The sequence below is a fragment of the Sorex fumeus genome, unplaced genomic scaffold (genome assembly GCF_029834395.1).
Source record: "Sorex fumeus unplaced genomic scaffold, SorFum_2.1 ptg000047l, whole genome shotgun sequence".
NCBI lineage: Eukaryota > Metazoa > Chordata > Mammalia > Eulipotyphla > Soricidae > Sorex > Sorex fumeus.
This window is the reverse complement of record NW_026606104.1, coordinates 5853080-5875106: the sequence shown is the minus strand read 5'-3', so window position 1 is coordinate 5875106 and position 22027 is coordinate 5853080. Positions and strand designations below refer to the sequence as shown.

Sequence of the window (22027 nt, the reverse complement as noted above, 5' to 3'; positions counted from 1 at the left end):
ATGGCAGGACCCAGACCGTGGCCAGGGGTCGTGTGCCTACTTGCCAGCTTCCTCTCCCTGGGATGTGGCCTGGATACACCAAAGGGTGAGTGCCCCCACTTCTCTCCTGCAGCGCTTCTCCACCTCTCCGACAGCCCCTGCAAAATCCGCCTGCCTCCTGGTGGGATTAGTATGGAAATTTTGTAGGGTTAAGGAGGTTGTTATCGTCCCCACTTAGGGGCCAAATCTCTTCATTCCTTGAAGGATCTGGAATCTGAAGGAGAAACAGGTGTCCTGGGTTCTGGGAGGAAAGGGGCAGGGTTACCTAATGGTGGTTTCTAGGGCCACTGAAAGGAAAAAGGGGAGTGTGAGGATGGCTGGTAGCTTGGCACCACTTAGTACCCAAACCCTTTGTGAGGGAAAGAAGCAGAGACCTGAGCAGTGGGGGGACAGGCCCTGCCTCCCCCTGGTCCTATGGCCCCCTTCCACTCTTAGGGTACTCCCTCCAAGGAAGGGACTACATGGATCCAGGACCTCAAGAGGGGTACTCTTTGCTGGAGACCCCGCCTGCCCGTGCTGTGTCTGGTGTTTGGAAGGAGGAGGTGGTTCCTGGTGACGCTGATGATGTTAGAAGCTTGACAAGGCAAGTGGGCACGATCTCGGTGCCCCTTTGCCAATCCTGCCAAGGAAGCCAGGAACGCTCTGTGCCTGCTCTCAGGGTTCCATGACACCCTCACATGGAATCTCCCTTCCACAGACACAGAGTGAGGCTAGTGGATAGGGGTGAGAGTCCCTGCAGGAAGGGTGCAAGTCAACAAAAACACTACCCCCTTCCCTCCCCTCTCCCCCACTGGCCAGGACTGCCGGCACATGCCAACCTGGAGCGTGGTTGTCCAGACAGGAGCACGTTGGGGCTGTTTGGTCAGGGGACCCAGATGTCCCTTTCCCAGTCACACCCTGCACAGTCTGGCCTGAGAGAGGCAGGCAGGGGTTAATCTGTGAAGGTCTCTGCCTTGTTTTTCCAAAGGGCTCTCATCAGGGGAGCCCTAAAGAGGCAAGGGCATGATGGGAAGTGGCATGTGGGCGCTGAGAGAACCCCCCATCTGCCTCAGAGTCTGATTGCCTTCGCCTTGAGAGCCTACAAGTGTTTTCTACTTCTCTCTCTGCTGTGTGCCGTGTGCCTGTGTACCTGCATTTGCTCTTACACTCACACACACTCAAACACACCACACACACCAAGCACACATCGCACCATACACCAAACACACTCACCGCCCACACCACACACACTCACATTCACCACACACCACACACACTCACACTCACCACACACACTCACCACACACACCACACATACACTCACATTCACCACACACACCACACACCACTCACACTCACCACACACATATCACACACACACTCACCACACATACCACACACACCACATACACTCGCCACACACACCACACACAAACTCACCACACACCATACACACTCACACTTGCCACACACACCACACACACTCATACCACACACACCACACACACACTCGCCACACACACCATACATACACCACACACCACACACACTCACACTCAGCACACACACTCACACTCGCCACACACACCATACACACACCACACACACTCACATTCACACTCGCCACACACACACTCGCACTTGCCACACACATTCACATTTGCTACACACGCCATACATAATCACACTCATCACACACCACACTCACACTCACCACACACCTTCACATTCACCACACTCCTACATACACATCACTCACACATCATACACACCAAATATACTCCACACACACATCGAACACACCAAAGGTATTCTCATCACACACACAACATACACACTCATTACACACACCACACACACTCACACAAAAATTACTACACGCACACTATACACCATACACATCTCACACCTAGCGATCACGATCATGATCATCCTGTTGTTCGTAGATTGCTTCGAGCAGGCCCCAGTAACGTCTCCTTCGTCCTAGTCCAGAGATTTTATAGTGCCATATTCAAGGCTCTTTCAGGGTTAGGAGAATGAGACCCATCATTGTTACTGGTATTTGGCATATTGGGTACACCACTGGGAGTTTGCCAGACTCTGCCGTGTGGGCAGGTTACGTTCGGTAGCCGGCCAGGTTGTCCAAAGTAAGAATGAGATAATAAGATGTCGCGCGAATGCGGCTGTGTGCTTCTGGGAGCTGGGTTTTGTAGTCTCTGGGTCTTGGCCGTTGATGGGATTACACAGCACCAGGGGGCCAGTTGGTGGGTGTGACCCCTGCCTACTGGAAGATGGAGGATCTGGGTGGAGGATGCTCAGCCCCGATCTGAGCAGGCTTGGAGATCTCAGCCCCGGGACCCGCATGCCTTTGTTCCTCTGCCAGTACCTTCATGTGTGTGGAGAGTGGTCTCAGCATGGTTGTGGCTGGTTCTGGATGTCTTTGGCTGCCGGAGCTCTGCTCGGGGCAGGGAGGGAAACTCAACCCATCCCCTCCAAGGGGCTCCGGCGAGGACAGCCAGGTGCGGGGGCAAGAGACTGTGCTGGTCTCTTCTGGGAGCTGGGTTTTGTAGTCTCACACCTAACACAGAACCACAATTATAGCACATACACTACACCCTCCCCCCACCCCACACACCCTGTATCACTCGCCACACCAGCTGTTGGGCAGAGTCAAGCCTGTGCCATTCACAACAACAAAGAGAGGCTGTGCCAGCCTGGCCTGTCCCAGGCCTGAGGGCAGGGCCTGGGTGTGCATGTGTCTGTGGCTTGAAAGGTGAGGTGAGCAGGAGAACACAGAGGCTGGAAGGTTAGCAGGACCCAAGCATGCATGCAAAACTCAGACTTGAACCCTGGGACCCAAGAGAGAACAGCAGGAAAGGTGCTGGCCTTGCCCACAGTCAACCCTGGTTGGCTCCACGTAGGCTCCCCCAAATCCCTCCAGGGCAGGAGCACTGAGCACTGCCAGGTCTGGCCCCAAATCCAAACCAAACAAACTTGATCTTTCTGCACCAGGAAGCATGGAAGGTCCCTTAGGGCCTGAACGTAACTGCATTTTCAGAATGCTGGGGAGCCCCTCTCCCCACAAATAAATCCTACTACTCCACACCCTTCTTTCTACTACATTCCCCCCCCCTTTCTCTGCCTTTTGGGTCACACCCACTGATGCTCAGGGGTTACTTCTGACTCTTCACTCAGGAATTACTCCTTGTAGTGCTTGGGGGATCATACGGGATGCTGGGGATCAAACCTGGGTGAGCTCTGTGCAAGGCAAATGCCCTACCCACTTTACTATTGCTCCAGCCCCTCTCTTTGATTCTTAGCAGTAACTCTGAATAACCAGTAATCATGTATTTACTTGGTTTCTCTATGCTCCAGCAGGCAGGGAGGTTTGTATCACTCATTGCTGCATTCCTGGTACTGGTGCGGTGCCCCTATAACCTGGGAGCTCATTCAGTTTCTGATGACTTGTGTGGAGGCTGACCCGGAAGCTGCTGCCTGAGCATCTTGTCCTAAGGGTACAGATCAGATATGTGGGTCCCCCTTATATTCACTCCCGAAGGCACATTCTGTGGCCCTCCATAGTCCAAAGTTCAAGGTAAATTCCTCATCCTGACTTTTTGGAGTGCTGAAGACTGAGCCCCACAAACAAGGCCTGGGAACCCCTTTAGCTCTTGTCCTGGGAGCCTCACTCACCACCCTGAGTTAATCCCCTTCCCTGCAGATTCAGCAGCACCCCAGAACACTAAAGGTATCCTTGCTGTCTCTATCTGTCCTTCTCAGCAGTGGGGGATCCTGAGGGCAGGTCCTGTAGTCAAAGTCACAATCTTCTAGGACACTCAGTTCAGGGCTCTGGGACCTTGGGATTCATGAATCAATGACATCTACATCCCAAGTCCCAGAGCCCCACCCCCTTCTACTCTTCACCTTCCCCAGTGGCTGCACCAATCCCCTTAGAGGGCCAGATTCTGGGGTACTGCACTCACTTGCTTCCAAGGGAGTATCAGGGCCATATCCAGGGCCCCCCAGAAAGGCTCAGAGGACCATGTGCTGGAATCAAACCAGGTTGGTCGTGTGCAAGGCATATATATGCCTTAACCCTTATCTCTCTGGTGCAAGGAGAGTTGTGATTTTCTTTTCTTTATTTATTTTTGGTTTGGGGGCAACACCTGGCTGTGCTCAGGGCTGACTCCTGTCTCTGCACTCAGGGCTCTCTGGCACTTGTGGTGCTGGGGATTGAAACTGAATCAATCAGACGTATGGGTCCCCCATATATTCAATCTCGAAGGCACATTCTGTAGCTCCCCATAGCCCAAAGTTCAAGTTAAGTTCAAGTCTGCAAGCCAAGTGCCCTACCCTCTATACTATTGCTCCAGTTTCTGGAGAAGAAACTTAAAGGCGCTGAGGAATCTAGTGAGAGGGAAGAAGGTGCTAGCTAGAAGGAACCAAGGTGCAGACTCCAGAGCAAAGCTTAGCTGCTGGTTCGAGGAGGTCCAAGACAGAGGAGAAAGAGCTCAGTGTAGATGATCTGAAGGAGAAAGAGAAGGAGTTCAGAGAGCTCGCAGAGGGCCTGGGAGGCTGCAGTAGAACTTCAGCTTTTCTTGTTTGTATTTTTGTTTGTTTCGTTTTGGCGCCATGCCCAGCAGTGCTCAGGACTTACTCCTGGTTCTGCACTCAGAGATCATTCCTGGCAGTGCTCAGAGCCTGCTCCTGGCTCTGTGCACAAGGATCACTCCCAGTGGGACTGAGAGGACTCCATATTGTGCCAGGAATCGAACCCAGGTCATTTGTATACAAGGCAAGTGCCTTAGCCTTTTCTTATCTCTCTGGCCCCTAGAATTCAGCTTTCACATCAGTGAGATGGGGCTTGTGGGCTATTTTGTAAGGTGGGCAAATGCAACCCAACTGTGTTTTGAGATCAGCCTGGCTATGGAGTGGCAATGAGACTATCAGCAAACAATGGCAGAGGAGGGGAGACCATGGGGGAGGCTATGCTGTAAAGGCAGGGAAAGATGATGGAGAAAGCATGAGACACACTTGGATTCTGAATATATATATATATATATATATATATATATATATATATATATATATATTGGGTCACACCCGTCGATGCACAGGGGTTACTCCTAGTTCATGCTCTCAGGAATTACTCCTGGAGGTGCTCGGGGGACCATATGGGATGCTGGGAATCAAACCCGGGTCAGCCGCGTGCAAGGCAAACACCCTACCCGCTGTGCTATCATCACTTCAGCCCCTCTGAATATATTTTAAAGGGAGGAGCTAGAGCTGGAGCGATAGCACAATGGGTAGGGCATTTGCCTTTCACACGGCCAACCTGGGTTCGATCCCCAGCATCCCATATGGTTCCCCAAGGACAACCAGGAGTAATTCCTGAGTGCAGAGCCAAGAGTAACTCCTCAGAGTCTCTGGGTATGACCAATAAATAAATAAATAGAGGAGCTAGAGTGATAGTACAGCAGGTAGGGCACTTGACTTGTACGAAGCCATCTGGGTTCAATCTCCCGCATCCCATATAATCCCCTCAGCACCTCAGGAATAATTCCTCAGTGTAAAGCTTGGAGCAACTCTTGAGCATTTCTAGGTGTGGCCAAAAAAAAAAAAACACACCCCAAAAACAGAGAGACAGGGAAACAGAGACAGAAAGAGAGAGAGATGAAAAAAAGAGAGCCTGGGTTGTAGAATCAGGAAAAGAAGGGCAGGAAGACTGATTTCAAGTTTGAAATGTGATTGCAAGAAAGAAGTTACAAAGTAGACAAGGGTTTGCAAGGGCGGGTCATCCTGTCTCGTGGAGTTCCCTGGAGCTGTAGGTGAAGCCCTAAGAGGTAGGCTTCAGCCACATAGCTCAGCCAGGCTCCCACTCAATGTCCCCCTGTGTAGTCCCCCTCCTTCAAGGTCGTTGTGATGATGGGGCTGGAGAGATAGTAGAGGGAGGAAAACTCTTGTCTTGCACATGGCTGGCCAGGACTCAATCCCTGGTACCGCATCTGCTTCCCCCGTCCCTGCTAGCATAGTCAGGTGTGGCCCCCAAACAAAACAAACCAACAAAGCTCTTGTGTGGGACTGGAGCAATAGTACAGCGGGTCAAATATTCGCCTTGCACGTGGCTGACCCAGGTTCGATCCCCAGCATTCCACATGGTCCCCTGAACAACGCCAGGAGTGATTCCTGAGTGCAGAGCCAGGAGTAACCCCTGAGCATCACTGGGTGTGACCCCAAAAGCAAACACACAAACAAACAAAAATCAAGCTGTTGCAGTGGAATGGTGCCCGGTCTCCCTGTGCTGACTGCTGCCAACTCTGTGCCCATAGTGTGCCCAAGCCTGGACATCCGCTCCGAGGTGGCAGAGCTGCGGCGGCTAGAGAACTGCACCGTGGTGGAGGGCCACCTGCAGATCCTGCTCATGTTCACGGCCACCGGTGAGGACTTCCGTGGCCTCAGCTTCCCCCGCCTCACCCAGGTCACCGACTACCTGCTGCTCTTCCGCGTCTACGGCCTGGAGAGCCTACGCGACCTCTTCCCCAACCTCGCCGTGCTCCGGGGCACCCGCCTCTTCCTGGGCTACGCGCTGGTCATCTTCGAAATGCCACACCTGCGCGACGTGGGGCTGCCCGCGCTGGGGGCCGTGTTGCGGGGTGCCGTGCGTGTGGAGAAGAACCAGGAGCTCTGCCATCTCTCCACCATTGACTGGGGCCTGCTGCAGCCTGCGCCCGGTGCCAACCACATCGTGGGGAACAAGCTTGGTGAGGAGTGTGCCGATGTGTGTCCGGGGATGCTGGGGGCTGCCGGCGAGCCCTGTGCCAGGACAACATTTGCGGGGCACACCGACTACAGGTGCTGGACATCCAGCCACTGCCAGAGAGGTGGGCATTAGCACTAGCCCTGATTAGGACCCCAGGAGAATGGGAGCGGGTGGTTTGGAAGGACTTAGCGTGCTGGATCAGGATTGGCCACCTCTGGTCCATCCTCACAGATCCCATGAGGCAGGGACTATCGTTACTCCTGTTTTGTGGATGAGGAAATGGAGGCTTGTAGATAAGTGAAATAAGTGATGTTGCTCAGGGTAGCCTCAGGCAGCCAGGGTGGACACAAAGGACAACCCGGAGAGATAGCACTGGGGCCAGGGCACTTGCCTGGCATGCAGCCAACTCTGATAATCCTCGGGCACCACCAGATGTGGTCCTTCACCCTACCCCCTGCCAACCACAGAAGAAAGTAAAGGACAGAGAGCACTTGAACCCAGGAGGGGGGGAGCAGAGAGTCTTGAGTAGATCCAAGAGGCTGTGTGAGGCAGTGGTTAGTGCAAAGTCAAATCTCAAATCTCCTTGCTATTTGCTTTACCTACCTGTGCCTCAGTTTCCTCTTGTGTAAAATGATCTGGGGTGGGGTACTAAGGAATGAGCTCTTCCACAAGCACCCCCAGGGCCATGACTGGATCCCAAAGAGAATGGTCACAGCTCAGGGACCCAGGCAGGCAGGCAGCCTGGGTTGTACTGGCATGTTCGGGAGCTGCATGTGAGTAGACATAAAGAGGTGATAGAACAAAGACAGGCCAGATAAGGACAAATGTGCAAGACAAATGTCATCTTTAGGAAGTGAGGTTCATAAAGAAAAATGGGACGTTGAAGGAGGGGGTCAGTATGTGGGAGGGGCATCAGGGACATGGCCCCAAGGACTAAAGCACAGACTGACCTGTGGGGGGTGGACTCTGAGTTCAATCCCAGGCACCTCACGTATCCCAAGCACCCAAGCACCACCAGGAGGGCCCTGGTGTCCCCCAGTGCTACTTGAGAGACCCTCTCAAATCAAGGTTCTGAGGTGGAAAAGAAGCAATCTCTGAGGCTGGAAGCAGATCTAGGGGCAAGTGCCTTGGCATCAGGGTAGAGTAACCAGATCCCAGCTGTAGCCATTGGGCCCCCTCCCCGAGGCCTCCCTGTTGGCTGTAAACACAGCTGTTGCCTGGTCCCCTCTCCCGTATACACTATCAACAGCACGCCTGACTGACCCGCCACATGCAGCACAGCCCAGACAGCCCGCAGCTACTGTGCTTAGCCCCAGACCACAGACCCAGGTCAGAGACCGAAGGAAGCAGAGAATCGGCAGGCGGGTGAACGCACCAGAGATGGTCCCTCCTCACAACCCTCCCTGCCCTGGTGTGAAAAGGTTGGCTGGTTTACCAGGCACCTTGCCCAGCAAGGACACAGGCACCAGGCCCAGACAGACAAGACAGGAGCAGCCTGGATGGTCAAGGGTTAGGGTTAGGGTTCTGTTCCAGGTTCTAACTCTCAGACAAGGCACTGTGAGAGGTGGGGTGCCCTGGAGAGGGGTCCCAAGCCTTGCCTCAAAAGCTTCTGCCCCAGGGAAATAGCCAGCAACCATGTGCTAGGAACTGGTAGGTGTTGGTGCAGAGTGGGAGCGATGGGTGTGGGCAGGAGGCACAGGTAAGCCTCATACTGTACTCTGCCTGCAGTGTGTCCCTGTGCCCGCGGGCTGGCCTGCACAGCAGCCGGGGAGTGTTGCCACCCAGAATGCCTGGGGGGCTGCAGCCAGCCGGAGGACCCTAGCGCCTGCGTGGCCTGCCGCCACCTCTACTTCCAGGGTGCCTGCCTGCAGGCCTGCCCTCCTGGCACCTACCAGCATGAGTCCTGGCGTTGTGTTACTGCTGAGCACTGTGCCAGCCTGCGCTCGGTGCCCGGCCGTGCCACTACTTTCGGCATCCACCAAGGCAGTTGCTTGGCCCAGTGTCCTCCAGGCTTCACCCGGAATGACAGCAGGTGAGTGTCTGCCGACTGGGGTCATTACTGGGAGGGTGAACAAGCTTGTTCGCGCCCTGGGCTCATGCCACAACCCTCCGCTTGCCCCTGCTAGCATATTCTGCCACAAGTGTGAAGGGCTGTGCCCTAAAGAGTGCAAAGTGGGCACCAAGACCATCGACTCCATCCAGGCGGCACAGGATCTGGTGGGCTGCACCCACGTGGAGGGGAGCCTCATCCTCAACCTTCGCCAGGGCTGTCAGTACCTTCCTCAAGGCCAGGCCCCTCCTCCCAGCCACATCCTTTCTCAGGGCCCAGCCTTTCTGGCCACGCCCTCTTCCCAAGCCACGCCCTCTTCCCAAGCCACGCCCACCGATATTGTCACGCCCCTTGTAACCACCCAGGTTAAGCACCTCTTTCCCTCATCCTTACTCCTACCCACAGTCCCTGAACCCCCGTTAGCCACGCCCTATGGACCCATCACTCTCTGCCCCTGCTCCTGCCTTGTTTTCCCATTACTAGACAACCTGGAGCTGGAGCTGCAGCAAAGCCTGGGGCTGGTGGAGACCATCACTGGGTTCCTCAAAATCAAGCATTCTTTTGCCCTTGTGTCCCTGGGATTTTTCAAGAACCTCAAATTAATCCGTGGGGACGTCATGGTGGACGGGTAAGGGGTTCAAAACCCATCTCTGACAACTGCTTCTATCATCCTCCCTCTAACACTGCCAGTGCTGTGGGCAGGGCATGGGCTCTGGGAACAGCCCAGTTGCTTCCTGGCATGACTCTTGCTTGCGTTGATTACTAGACTTTTCGAATCCTCAATTTATATTTATCTGTTAATGGGGTTACTTTTTAAAGAGCTATTATGGCTTTACTTAAGTTGATAAATACAAAGCACTGGGGCTGGAGTGATAGTACAGCCTTGCATGTGGTCAACCCAGGTTCGATTCCCAGCACCCCATGTGGTCCCCTGAGCACTGCCAGGAGTAATTCCTGAATAAAAAGCCAGGAGTAACCCCTTAGCATCACTGGGTGGGTGTGACCCAAAATAATAATAATAATAATAATAACAATAACTTATACTGGGCGCTGGAGCGATAACACAGCAGGTAGGGCGTTTTTTGCCTTGCACGCGGCTTACCCGGGTTTGATTCCCAGCATCCTATATGGTCCCCTGAGCATCGCCAGGAGAATTCCTGAGTGCAGAGCCAGGAGTAACCCCTGTGCATCGCCAGGTGTGACCCCAAAAAGCAAAAAAAAAAAAGCATTTACACTGGACTATAGGCTATATACATTATAGTTATATATGGCTTTTCATTAGCTGGCTGTCACTGTTATTATCTGATATTCTCAGCTGCAGAGTTAGACCCTATATATTTGAAACCTATTCCTATCATTTACCAGCCATGCCCTATGCATACTTTTCCAAAATTAATGGGATTGTTGTTATTTGGGGACCACACCCAGCTGTGCTCAGGTCTTACTTCTGGCTTTGTGCTTAGGCTTCACTCCTGGTGGTGCTTGGGGGTCTGTATGTGATGCTGGGGATTGATCCCAGGCTGATCATGGTAAAGGCAAGCACTTTACCTGCTGTACTCTCGCTGGCCCCATAAAGTAACATTTAAAATCACCAGGGGCTGGAGCGATAGCACAGCAGGTAGGGTGTTTGCCTTGCACGCAGCCAACATGGCCAACACAGGTTCGATTCCCACCCAGCACCCCATATGATCCCCTGAGCACCGCCAGGAGCAATTCCTGAGTGCATGAGCCAGGAGTAACCCCTGAGCATCGCCGGGTGTGACCCAAAAAGCAAAAAAAAAAACAACAACAACAACAAAAAAAACTGTCCAGCCAAGCAGTTTATTATGTCTCCTGGCACATTGCCTTATACCCCCCTCCTGCGGGAGGTGGACATACTCCAGCTGGTAGCCCCAGGCTGAGTCAGACTCCTCCCTGTCTCTCAAAGCCAGCAGGGTCTGGACCATAGCAGGTGCTCAGGTAATGTGAGGTGAAGGAAGGAGGAGAGAGACAGAAGCTGTCGACCCCATCTCACTGATGAGAACGCAGTGTGAAATTTGTGGCATATGTGGGGATGTGTCCATGCCCCTGGAGGTCTGGGCGTGAGTGCCCCCCAAAAGCCCCTCCAGAGGGAGCCCATAAGGCACTCCCTTCTTTGCCCCTTGTCCCCACCTCCTGTGCAGAGCAACGTCCCCTGGCCTCCCCCAGGAACTACACCCTGTACGTGCTGGACAATCAGAACCTAGAGCAGCTGGGGTCCTGGGTGGCCACCGGGCTCACCATTCCGGTGGGCAAGATCTACTTTGCCTTCAACCCACGCCTCTGCCTGGAACACATCTACCGCTTGGAGGAGGTGACGGGCACGCGGGGTCGACAAAACAAGGCTGAGATCAACCCCCGCACCAACGGAGATCGCGCCGCCTGTGAGGCTTGATCACCCCCAAACCCCACTGTGAGGCAGCGCACCTGCCAGGACCCCCAGACACGCACACACCGGGTGGGAGGTGGCGCCTGAAGGGGACCGCAATGCGGATGGGACTTGACCCGGGTTAGGGTTGGGACACCAGCAAGCGTAGCGAGCAGGTGTTCGCCCCCTCTCCCTGCGCAGGCCAGACTCGCACGCTGCGTTTCGTGTCCAACATCACCCAGACTGACCGTATCTTGCTGCGCTGGGAGCGCTACGAGCCCCTGGAGGCTCGGGACCTTCTCAGTTTCATCGTGTACTACAAGGAGTCGTGAGTGCGGGTGGAGGCGCCAGTGTCAAACGGGCGAGGCGGTGCTGCCGGGGATAGTGGGCGGGGCCACACGGGGCGGGGCCAGAACGGGGCGGGCCAATGGGTGAGAGTGAGGAGTGGGCGAGGTAGCATTGGGGCGGAGTGATAACGGGGCGGGGCCAGAACGGGGCGGGCCAATGGGTGAGAGTGAGGAGTGGGCGAGATAGCATTGGGGCGGAGTGATAACGGGGCGGGGCTAGAACAGGCGGGGCTGAGCCGCAGGCAATTGAAGGTATAACCTTTGCATGGCCTCTCTCTCATCTACCTTGGTCTCCTCCTCCCCCATGCCTCAGTTTCACTTCACCAGTGAAACGCAGAGGACACTCAGGACTTCTGGGAGTCCAGCAGAGGCACCTCGCTGGGAAGGCTTGGATAATTAAACTTCTATTTACGATGCTAATGTTCTGCACTGACCACATGCTCCTGCCCCAGCAGCGGTTTGGGGAGTACCCACTAATTTGGCCAGTTTTATGCGATGGTTTGCCAGCATTTAATTAAAGCCCAAAGAAGAGAGGGAGCAAGTCCAGGGGCTGCCTGCTTGGAGAAAGTGAGCTGATGATAGCATGCGAGATCTTGGTTAGACCTCAAGAAGAACTTCTCCAGAAGCAAGGCTAGAAATCACAAACAGAAATTCTTCCAGGGGAGAGATGGATCGGGGATGGCAGCGGGTGCCACTACAGTACCCACTATGCATACCCAGCCTCCTTCCTCCAGGGGCTTTCCAACTTCTGCTCCCAGCTAAGGCAAACACTTCCTACTCTCTTTCACTGTCTCAGTTCTGCCCTGACTCAGCATTAACTCCAATCCCTTTGACCTCCTCCAAAGCATCAAATACCCAACACATCAGTGTGATGGCCCATTGTGACTATTTGATCAACCTTAATAGAAATATAGCCTCTAGGAAGCAGCAGCTCTTCCCAGAAGCCCGTGGGGTGCATCTAAGCCCAGACCTTACTCTGGACTCAGGCAGCCAGTGGTGATTGCCTTGTTAAATGCCCTGTGCTGGGGAGGCACCATGGAATCCCATATGGCCCCTCCAGTAGTGCTCCCTGAGCATAGAACTGAAAGTAAGCCCTGAGCACAGACCCCTCCGCTCTCCCCGCCCCCCCCCCCAAATTTGGAGGACCAGAGTACAGTGGGTAGGGCATCTACCTTGCATGCGGCTGACCTGAGTTTGATCCCCAGCATCCCATATGGTCCCCTGAACACCACCAGGAGTAATTCCTGAGTGCAGAATCAGAAGTAGCGCCTGAGAATTGCCGGGTGTGACTCAAAAAGCCAAAACAAACAAACAAACAAAAAACCCAACCAACGCAGGCTGGCTGCATACCAAGCAAGAGCCTTCACCCCTGTTCTTCAGACCTCAAGAACGTATGGTTCTTGAAGACCTAGCTGGGGATCAAAACTCGGACTCCCAAACACAAAGCATGTGCTCTTGCCCTTTGAGCCATCTCTCCAGCCCCTGCAAGGCTTTTTTTGAAAGCACATTGAGATCAAAGTTTAGTATTCCCTACTGAGGGACAAGGAAACATTTAATTACTGAAAACAGCTATCAGGGACTGGAAAGATAGCATTTGCCTTGCAAGCAGCCTCTCCTGAATTGATGGTCCCCAGCACCATTCATGGTCCTCTAGGCACTACCAGAAGTGATTTCTGAGCACAGAGCCAGGATTAAACCCTGAGCACTGCTGGTGTGGCCCACAAACCAAAACAAATAAAAAATCAAAAATAACTAGTTTCACAAAGTCCACAGGGTCTAACAGGAGGCTCAATCAGCTGGAGTGATGGTACAGCGGGTAGGGCACTTGCCTTGCATGTTGACAGTTCTATCCTCATCATTACATGCCCCATGCCCTGCCAGGAGTGATCCCTGAGATTAGAGCCAGGAGTAAGCCCTGAAAACCACAGGGAGTGGTAAAAACAAACAAAACAAACAAAAAACCCAGGAGGCTCGATAATGACGTTGCCCTCATGCCTACAGGAAGAAGAATGACAGTGACAGTCTGAGATGATTCAGAGTAGGGGTGGGGGGAGGCTGAGCACACTTCAGCTGCAGGCATGGTGTTCAGTCCGTTCCAGAATGCCACAGAGCACATAGGTCCAGATGCCTGTGGAGCCCAGAGCTGGAACCTACTGGATGTGGAGCTGCCCTTAAGCCGTACCCAGGAGCCAGGTGTGACCCTAGCACCCCTCAAGCCCTGGACACAGTATGCAGTGTTTGTGCGAGCCATCACACTGACCACTGCTGAAGACAGCCCCCACCAAGGAGCCCAGAGCCCCATCATCTACCTCCGAACACTGCCTGCAGGTGAGAAGACTCAATGTAGGAACTAGATGCTTGGATCCTAGTGACAATGAGGGGACACGAGCACCAGAGTCACTGGGTCACTGAACACAGAACCGACAGAGCCTGGGGGACCTGAAACTGTGACCTAGAAATATAAGACCTTGGTCCCAGAGAGGCTGATGGAAGGAGAGCGCAGGGGTAAGAAACAACTGAGCCAACTGAATAAACAACTGGGCCTTTGGAGGTCAAGGCAAAGACAAAAGGCTGAGTTCTAGGCAGAGGAGGTTGAGAGTTCTCTATTCCTGGGGAAAAGGTGGCTTGTGTCCCTGAGAGACTCTGAAAGAGGAGTCTGCAGAGTCTCACTCTTGCCCTACCAACCCCCTATCCCCAGCACCTACCGTGCCGCAGGATGTCATCGCCATGTCCAACTCCTCCTCCCACCTGCTGGTCCGCTGGAAGCCACCCACCCAGCGCAACGGGAACATCACCTACTACTTAGTGCTGTGGCAGCGTCTGGCAGAGGATGGCGATCTCTACCTCAATGACTACTGCCACCGCGGTGCGCGGGGAGAGGGCGCGGGCAGAGGGCACAGGGCTCAGGGTGCGGGTGTCCAGCCTAACTGCAGCTTTTCCTGCCACTGCACCAGGCCTACGGCTGCCCACCAGCAACAATGACCCCCGCTTCGACCATGAAGACTCGGAACTCGAGGCCGAGATGGAGCCGGGCTGCTGCCCTTGCCAGCATCCCGCTCCTGGACAGGCCCTGCCACCGCTGGAAGCGCAAGAGGCCTCCTTCCAGAAGAAGTTTGAAAATTTCCTCCACAACGCCATCACTATTCCCAAGTGCGCGCAGGGGGCGGGGCTTACAGGCAGCGGGCGGGGCCTGGTTTGGAGGCGTGGTTTACAGGTGGGCGGGGCTTCCAGGCGACTGGGCGTGTCGGGGCGGGACTTACAGGCACTGGGCGGGGCCTCAAGTGGAGGCGGGCGGGGCGTGGTGGAGGCAGTGGGCCAAGTTCCTAGAGGGTTTTCCCTGGCCTCCTCCAGATCCCCGTGGAAGGTGACGTCTATCAACAAAAACCCTCAAAGGTGAACATGGGTGGGTCCTGGGCGGAGGGGCGGCACTTCGGGATGGGGAAAAGGGGGTAAAGGGTGGCTTTGCGCTGACCCTCACTTTTCGCAGCGACTTGGGAAGGCAACGCCGGGCCGCAGGAGCTCTGCGATTTGCAGGGAACAGCTCGGATTTTGAGATCCAGGAGGACAAAGTGCCCCGGGAGAGAACGGTGCTAAGTGGTCTGCGCCACTTCACCGAATATCGGATCGATATTCATGCCTGCAACCATGCTGCGCACACGGTGGGCTGCAGCGCTGCCACCTTCGTCTTTGCACGCACTATGCCCCATAGTAGGTGATCCCTCACCCTCTCCCCCCTCCCATACCCCAAAGACACTGTAGAATTAATGCTGCAATTAATGAATGCGAACCCCACTAATCCCAGAGCTTCTGCAACCTCCTAATGTAACTGCTTAGGGTTTATTAAGGGGAATGTAAGGGGCACCACACCAGGCAGTGCTCTGGGGGTGACTTCCAGAGATACTCAGGGTTGTAACCAGGTACCAAGGATCTAACCAGGTTCAACCATAAGCAAGGCAAATGCCTTAACCCCCCCTCCCCCGTACTGTCTCCTGCCCCACAACCCCGTTGGGTTTGAACTAAAAGGTGAGGGACCAGAGCCATAGTACAGCGGGTAAGGTGCTTGCCTTGCAGAAGACTGACCCAGGTTCTATCCCTGGCATCCCATACTGTCACCTAAGCACCGCCAGGAGTAATTTCTGAGTGCAGAGAAAGAGTAACCCCTGAGCATCACTGGCTGTGACCTAAAATCCAAAAACCAAAACAACCAATAAAAACCCTTGAAGGTGAGGTGAAGCCCAGCTGCTTGATGCCCTGCCCCTGCAGGAGAGGCAGATGGTATCCCAGGGAAGGTATCCTGGGAAGCGGCCAGCAAGAGCAGCATCCTCCTGCGTTGGCTTGAACCCCCAGACCCCAATGGACTCATCCTCAAGTACGAAATCAAGTACCGCCGATTGGGAGAGGTAGGAATTCCAGAGCACCCAGAGCACCCAAGCGTGAAGCACCAATTTACACCAATTTGCAGCTCCTCCTTATCCAAGCCTACTGTCTGTGTTGCCCTCAGGAGGCCACAGTGCTGTGTGTATCACGCCTGCGATATGCTAAGTTTGGGGGAGTTCACCTGGCCCTGCTGCCCCCTGGAAACTACTCTGCTCGGGTTCGAGCGACCTCACTGGCCGGCAATGGCTCTTGGACCGATGGTGTCGCCTTCTATATACCAGGCCCAGGTACAGAGATGTCCAGACATGCCATCCCAAACAAGCCCTGCTCCCACTGTGGAAACCACCACAGGCCCTTACACCCCATTCCCTCACCCCTGCCCTCTTTTCTAGGGGCATCTTGGGGAGAAGGAGCCTCAGCTCTGCTTCCCCATCTTGACCTCCCTTCTGCTTACCTCTATCTTGTCCTTAACAGAGGAAGAAGATTCTGGGGGACTACATGTCCTTCTCACTGTCACCCCAGTGGGGCTCATGCTGCTTATCATTCTCACGGTCCTTGGCTTTTTCTACAGCAGAAAGAGGTAAGGGTCTGAAGGATAGCTTGCCTTGCAAGCAGACCCCAGTTTGATTCTGGACACCACATAGGGCCCTGCCAGGAGTGATCCCAGAGTGCAGAGCCAGGAGTAACCCTAAGCACCCACCCCCAAATAGAGGTGATAATAGATCCCACCAGTTCCTCACTTTGACCCTCAATACAAGACAGGTGGGGAGGGGGTGTCTCAGGGGGGAGCCAGCAGGAGGCCAGCCTTCCAGATGTGCATTCCTCCTGGGGTGCAGTACTGACGAGACCTGTCATTCCCCTGAGCCTGAGACTTTGATGATGAGCAGTGACAGCCCAAGGTCTTGGGAAATACCTGTCTGAACAACCAGAATTTGGTCACTGCTTTCAGCCCTAGGGTTAATACAGCTGTCCCCACCATAGCTGTGGTGGGGGAGGGGGATACAGGAGTCCTTGACCCGTGCGATACTGAGGGCAGATGCCCCCCTCCTAGGGCTGAGAGCACAATCAAGAGGAAAATGAGGGCATTTGATTAACTGGTTTCAGAGGACTAGCTAAGGAGGCAGGAACGCCTAACTCCTCCTACACAATCTCCCCATAGCTGATTGCAAATCCTAGGTCTAGAGCCAAGACCAATTTGGAAAGTGCTTAGTAAGGACTTCCCTGGGAAGTCCCTGGGGGTGTGGTCATCACCATCATTCCTCTTCTTGCAATGCCCACCCTGTCCCTTAGCCAGAGACTTCCTGTGTACCTTTCCAGCCTGACCTGAACCCCTCACCTCCTATTGCAGAAACAGCACCCTGTACACCTCTGTGAACCCTGAATACTTCAGCGCCTGTGATAGTAGGTGGGGGGTGCACAGACAGGCGGGATGGAAAGGGAGAGAGGTGGGGAGGAGAGAGGAGACAGGCTTCCCACAAACCGTGGAGAACGCAGTCTTGGGTCCGAGCCTCTCCCAGAAGAGAGAAAGGGTGGGGGCGGGACCTAGAGCAGGCCACCCTTTCAGACCCCGCCTTGTGATGAGTAGGAGGTGCCTGGAGAGGGAGGGGAGAAGGACGTGGGCGGAGCCAAGAGCAGCCCCGCCTTCCGACCCCGCTCCCTCCCAGTGTATGTCCCCGACGAGTGGGAGGTGCCTCGGGAGCAGATCTCCGTCATCCGGGAACTGGGCCAGGGCTCTTTCGGGATGGTCTACGAGGGGCTGGCGCAAGGGCTGGAGGCTGGAGAGCTGTCCACACCGGTGGCCCTGAAGACAGTGAATGAGTTGGCAAGCCCCCGGGAGCGCATTGAGTTCCTCAAGGAAGCATCTGTCATGAAGGCATTCAAGTGTCACCATGTGGTAAAGGCGGCTGGGGACTGGCAGGTGGTGAAAACAGGGTCAGGGCTGGGAGTGGGGGTAGGATTCTGGTAGCGATAAGATCATTTGGAGGTCAGAGTTCAGTAAAGTCTTGGTAGAATCATGGCTGAGACTGAGTTTAGTGACATTTGGGGGTCAAGTCTGAGTGGGATAGCACAACCAGTAAGGCATTTGCCTTGCACACGGCCGACCTGGGTTCGATTCCCAGCATCCCATATGATCCTCTGAGCACCAGGGGGGTAATTCCTGAGTGCAGAGCCAGGAGTAACCGCTGTGCATCGCCAGGTGTGACCCAAAAAGCAAAACAAACAAAAAAGACTGAGTGGGGTGTGGGGCTGGAGAGAGAGCACAGCGGGTAAGGAGCTTGCCTTGCACATGGCTGACATGGGTTCAATTCCTGGCACCCCGCATGGCCTCCCATGCACCAGGAGGAGTAATTCCTGAGTGCAGAACCAGGAGTAAGCCCTGAGCACCGCTGGGTATGGCTCCCTCCCAATAAAAAAGTAAAAAAGAGCGAGTGGGGTGATCATTTGGGTCAGGGTTAGAGTTGACCCAATCATAAGGCCTGGGATGAGAATTGGCTGTGCTCAAAGTTATGGATTAAATCAGTGTCACTCTTAGGTTAAAGTCATGGTCATGGTTGGGGTTAAGAGTCGGTAGCTGTGTCTGGGTCAGGCTGTGATCACAGTGGGTCAGAGTTTTGGTCAGGTGGGCCAAGGGCCTGTGGGACCGACAACCAGCCTCTTGGTTTCCCTCAGGTACGGCTCCTGGGTGTGGTATCCCAGGGACAGCCAACTCTGGTCATCATGGAGTTAATGACCCGTGGAGACCTCAAGAGCCACCTTCGATCATTGCGACCTGAGGCAGAGGTGAGCAGCAGAAGGACACTGGCCCACGGGCCTGGGGTGTTAAAAAAGCCTCGGACACAGTTGGGGAGGGGTGGCAGGAATCCAGGCTCCGGTTCCTTCTCCAGCCCCCTCTCTCACCTCTAGAATAACCCTGGGCTCCCACGGCCTGCCCTGGAGGACATGATTCAGATGGCCGGGGAGATCGCCGATGGCATGGCCTACCTGGCCGCCAACAAGTTTGTGCACCGAGACCTGGCAGCCCGGAACTGCATGGTGTCCCAGGACTTCACTGTCAAGATCGGAGGTGCGGAGGGTGCCAGGAGTGTGAGGACAGCCTGCGGAGGAGATTCCCTCACATTAGGCATCAGGAGAGGCTGTCCCTCGTCATCCCTCATCCTGCAATCACCCCAACCCTGGGTCTCAGCATCCTCCTCCCAGAGCAGAAGGCTTGGCCCACAAGCTCACACTGTGCAGGATTCTTTTTGTTTTGTTTTGCTTTAGGGCCACACCTGGCAGTGCTCAGGGGTTACTCCTGGCTCTGCACTCAGGAGTTATTCCTGGCGGTACTCAGCACCATATAGAGTGCTAGGGATTGATTGAACCTGGATTGACTGCATGCAAGGCCAATGCCTTACCTGCTGTACTATTGCCCCAGCCCCACTCTGCAGGGTTCTCGCACTCTGGGGTGGGGGGGGGGGGGAGGGTAGGAGGAGGCTGCTCACCCCGTGCCCTCTCACTTTGCAGATTTTGGGATGACACGAGACGTGTATGAGACCGACTATTACCGCAAGGGTGGGAAGGGGCTGCTGCCAGTGCGCTGGATGGCCCCCGAGTCCCTCAAAGATGGCATCTTCACCACCCACTCGGATGTCTGGTGGGGTCTGGCAGGGTCAAGGCTGGGGAGGACTGGGCGTGCCCCCCTCCGGGCCTGGCTCAGGCCTCCCCCTCCCCTGTCTCCCAGGTCCTTCGGCGTGGTACTCTGGGAGATTGCCACCCTGGCCGAGCAGCCCTATCAGGGCCTGTCCAACGAGCAGGTGCTCAAGTTTGTCATGGACGGTGGGGTCCTGGAGGAGCTGGAGAGCTGTCCCCTCCGGCTGTGAGTCATCTGACCTGTCCCTCAGCCCTGCCCCCCTGCATTCTGTCTGATGCTTTTCCTTTCGCACATGCGCAGTGCTTCTGAGACTGGCCTGTCCTGTACCTCTCAGTGGGCGCTGCCCAGAGAATCATGCCCCCTGGCTATGACTGGTCCTTGGCGTGCAGCTGGGACGCTGGGACCCCTCTGACATCCCCGCACCCCACCCCCGTCCACCCCCTCAGGCAGGAGCTGATGCGCCGCTGCTGGCAGCAGAATCCACGCCTGCGCCCCACCTTCACGCACATCCTGGCCAGCGTGGAGGAAGAGCTGCGCCCGTCCTTCCGTCTCCTGTCCTTCTACCACAGCCCGCAGTGCCGGGCCGGCCGCGCCTCCCTGCCACCCACTGATGCAGAGCCCGATGCCCTGCCCAGCCCCAAAGAAGCCTTCTCAAACTGCAGCACCCCCAACGGGGGCCTGGGGCACTGACGACACCCTGCTCCCTAGCTGATCAGCCTCCCGGGGTAGACAGGAAGACTGTGATGAGTAGCTGCCCCAGATCCCCCCCCCCCCCACTCAGGGCCACTAAGGGCAGAGAGCAGAGTGAGAAAGGACAGGAACGGGGGGCCTGGGGTCCTCAGGAACCTGAGTTCTCTGTGAGGGAGCAAACGTGGCCCCAGTAGTGGTGGAATGAAACCAGGAGTGAGTCTGGACCCCTCAGACCAGCTGGGAAGGGCTGTCCCATGCACCTAGTGGGGCAAGAAGGACCCCACTTGGTGAGCGGGTGGGCAGGTCCCCAGCCTGGCCCTGGAGGCCTGCCCTCTCCTCTCTCTCTCCTTCATCATACCCAGGGACCCCGAAGCTCGGTGCTGCTCCTCTCTAGGGGTATCCCTCGGCAGATCGCCCTCCTCCTCAGTCTGCTCCTCCAGTCCCCTCACACCCTCTGCTTCTCTGTCGCTCAGAGTCTCGCTGCCTGCCGGCTGCCCCCACCTCACATCTCCAGGGAAGCCTGGAGAAGGCTCAATAAAGCCCCAGTCAGTTTGTACCCTGCTCCCTGAGCAGCCCATTATGGCTCCATCTCTGTAGGGTTACCACCCTGTGAACTTCCTGTCCGCCCCCTGGGGGGAGGGAGTGGTGACCCCCAGGAGGCACTGGGACCGGATGGAGACACGGCTATCAGGCATCACCTCCAAGAGGAGGAGCCAGCAGAAACCTCATGTCTGGCCTCCTCAGCCAGAGTCCCGGCTCTTCCCTCAGGGCCCTTTCCTGGGCTGTCCCCACTCAGACTGTCAGTGGGCAGGACTGGGGGAAGGGCACCTGTGACATCACCGACTAAATACCACATACACAGCCCCTAGCCGAGCCCAGGTCTGCCCTGCGCTAAGCCTTCTGGTCTGGCTGCCTCAGCCCAGAGCCAGGCGCCATGCAAGCAAGTGGAAGGAGCAGGGAAGCGGCTTCCAGTTTCTCTCCCTAGTGCGCTGAGACCATTGGAAGAGCAAAGTTTGGCTGTCACCTTGGTGGCAGCGGAGGAGGCTGGTTATATATTTTTGCAGCTGCCGGTTCCATTCCAGAGAGGTAGCTCAGGGGGCAGGCCTTGCATGCAGCAAGCCCAGGTTTGGTTCCCGGTACGACATACGGTCCAACATCGCCAGCAGAATCGCCAAGCATGGGAAAGAAGACCTAAGCACTAGGTGTGGCCACAAGACAAAAAACAAACTGGGCTGGAGTGATAACACAGTGGGTAGGGTGTTTGCCTTGCGTGCGGCCGACCCGGGTTTGATTCCCAGCATCCCATATGGTCCCCTGAGAACCACCAGGAGTAATTCCTGGTGCAGAGCCAGGAGTAACCCCTGAGCATCGCCGGGTGTGACCAAAAAAGCAAAAAAACAAAAACAAACAAAAAAATCAGTCCTTCCAGGCAAGCTGCTGCTTGCCCGTCCTTGGGGTCAGAGGACATCTGTACTGCTGAGCGGAGATCACAAGTCCCTAGGGGGCTCTTCTCCTAATATCAACTACAGGTCACTTAGCCTCACCCTGATCTCGGATGGAGTCTGGGTGGACAGCGAGGACCACCTGCCTGGGCCGCACCCCATTCCCACCATGCTAGCAGTGGTGGGTGAGGCAACAGTGACCCCTAATGGTCTCTGGTCAAACTACAGCCTAGGGAAGCCTGGTCCTCAGTCCCCTCCACCCGCCTGGGCTGTTCCTTACAGCCCAGGATCTGAAACTGCTCATGCCCCTGGTCACAGAACAGAGG

At 55.4% G+C, this 22027-nt stretch overlaps 1 protein-coding gene across 1 annotated transcript; it reads left to right on the top strand.

Annotated features, from left to right (window-relative positions):
• Nucleotides 1-20259, top strand: INSRR (insulin receptor related receptor). Its single transcript, XM_056123184.1, has 22 exons — nt 1-85; nt 6348-6899; nt 8507-8810; nt 8905-9047; nt 9312-9456; nt 11016-11230; nt 11416-11542; nt 13651-13889; nt 14260-14427; nt 14516-14711; nt 14913-14954; nt 15049-15269; nt 15825-15961; nt 16063-16225; nt 16413-16518; nt 17287-17339; nt 17603-17832; nt 18609-18719; nt 18843-19002; nt 19443-19572; nt 19660-19794; nt 20016-20259. Exons 1-22 carry the CDS (start codon nt 1-3, stop codon nt 20257-20259), a joined length of 3906 nt encoding a protein of 1301 aa, XP_055979159.1.
• Nucleotides 20260-22027: the final 1768 nt, after the last annotated feature.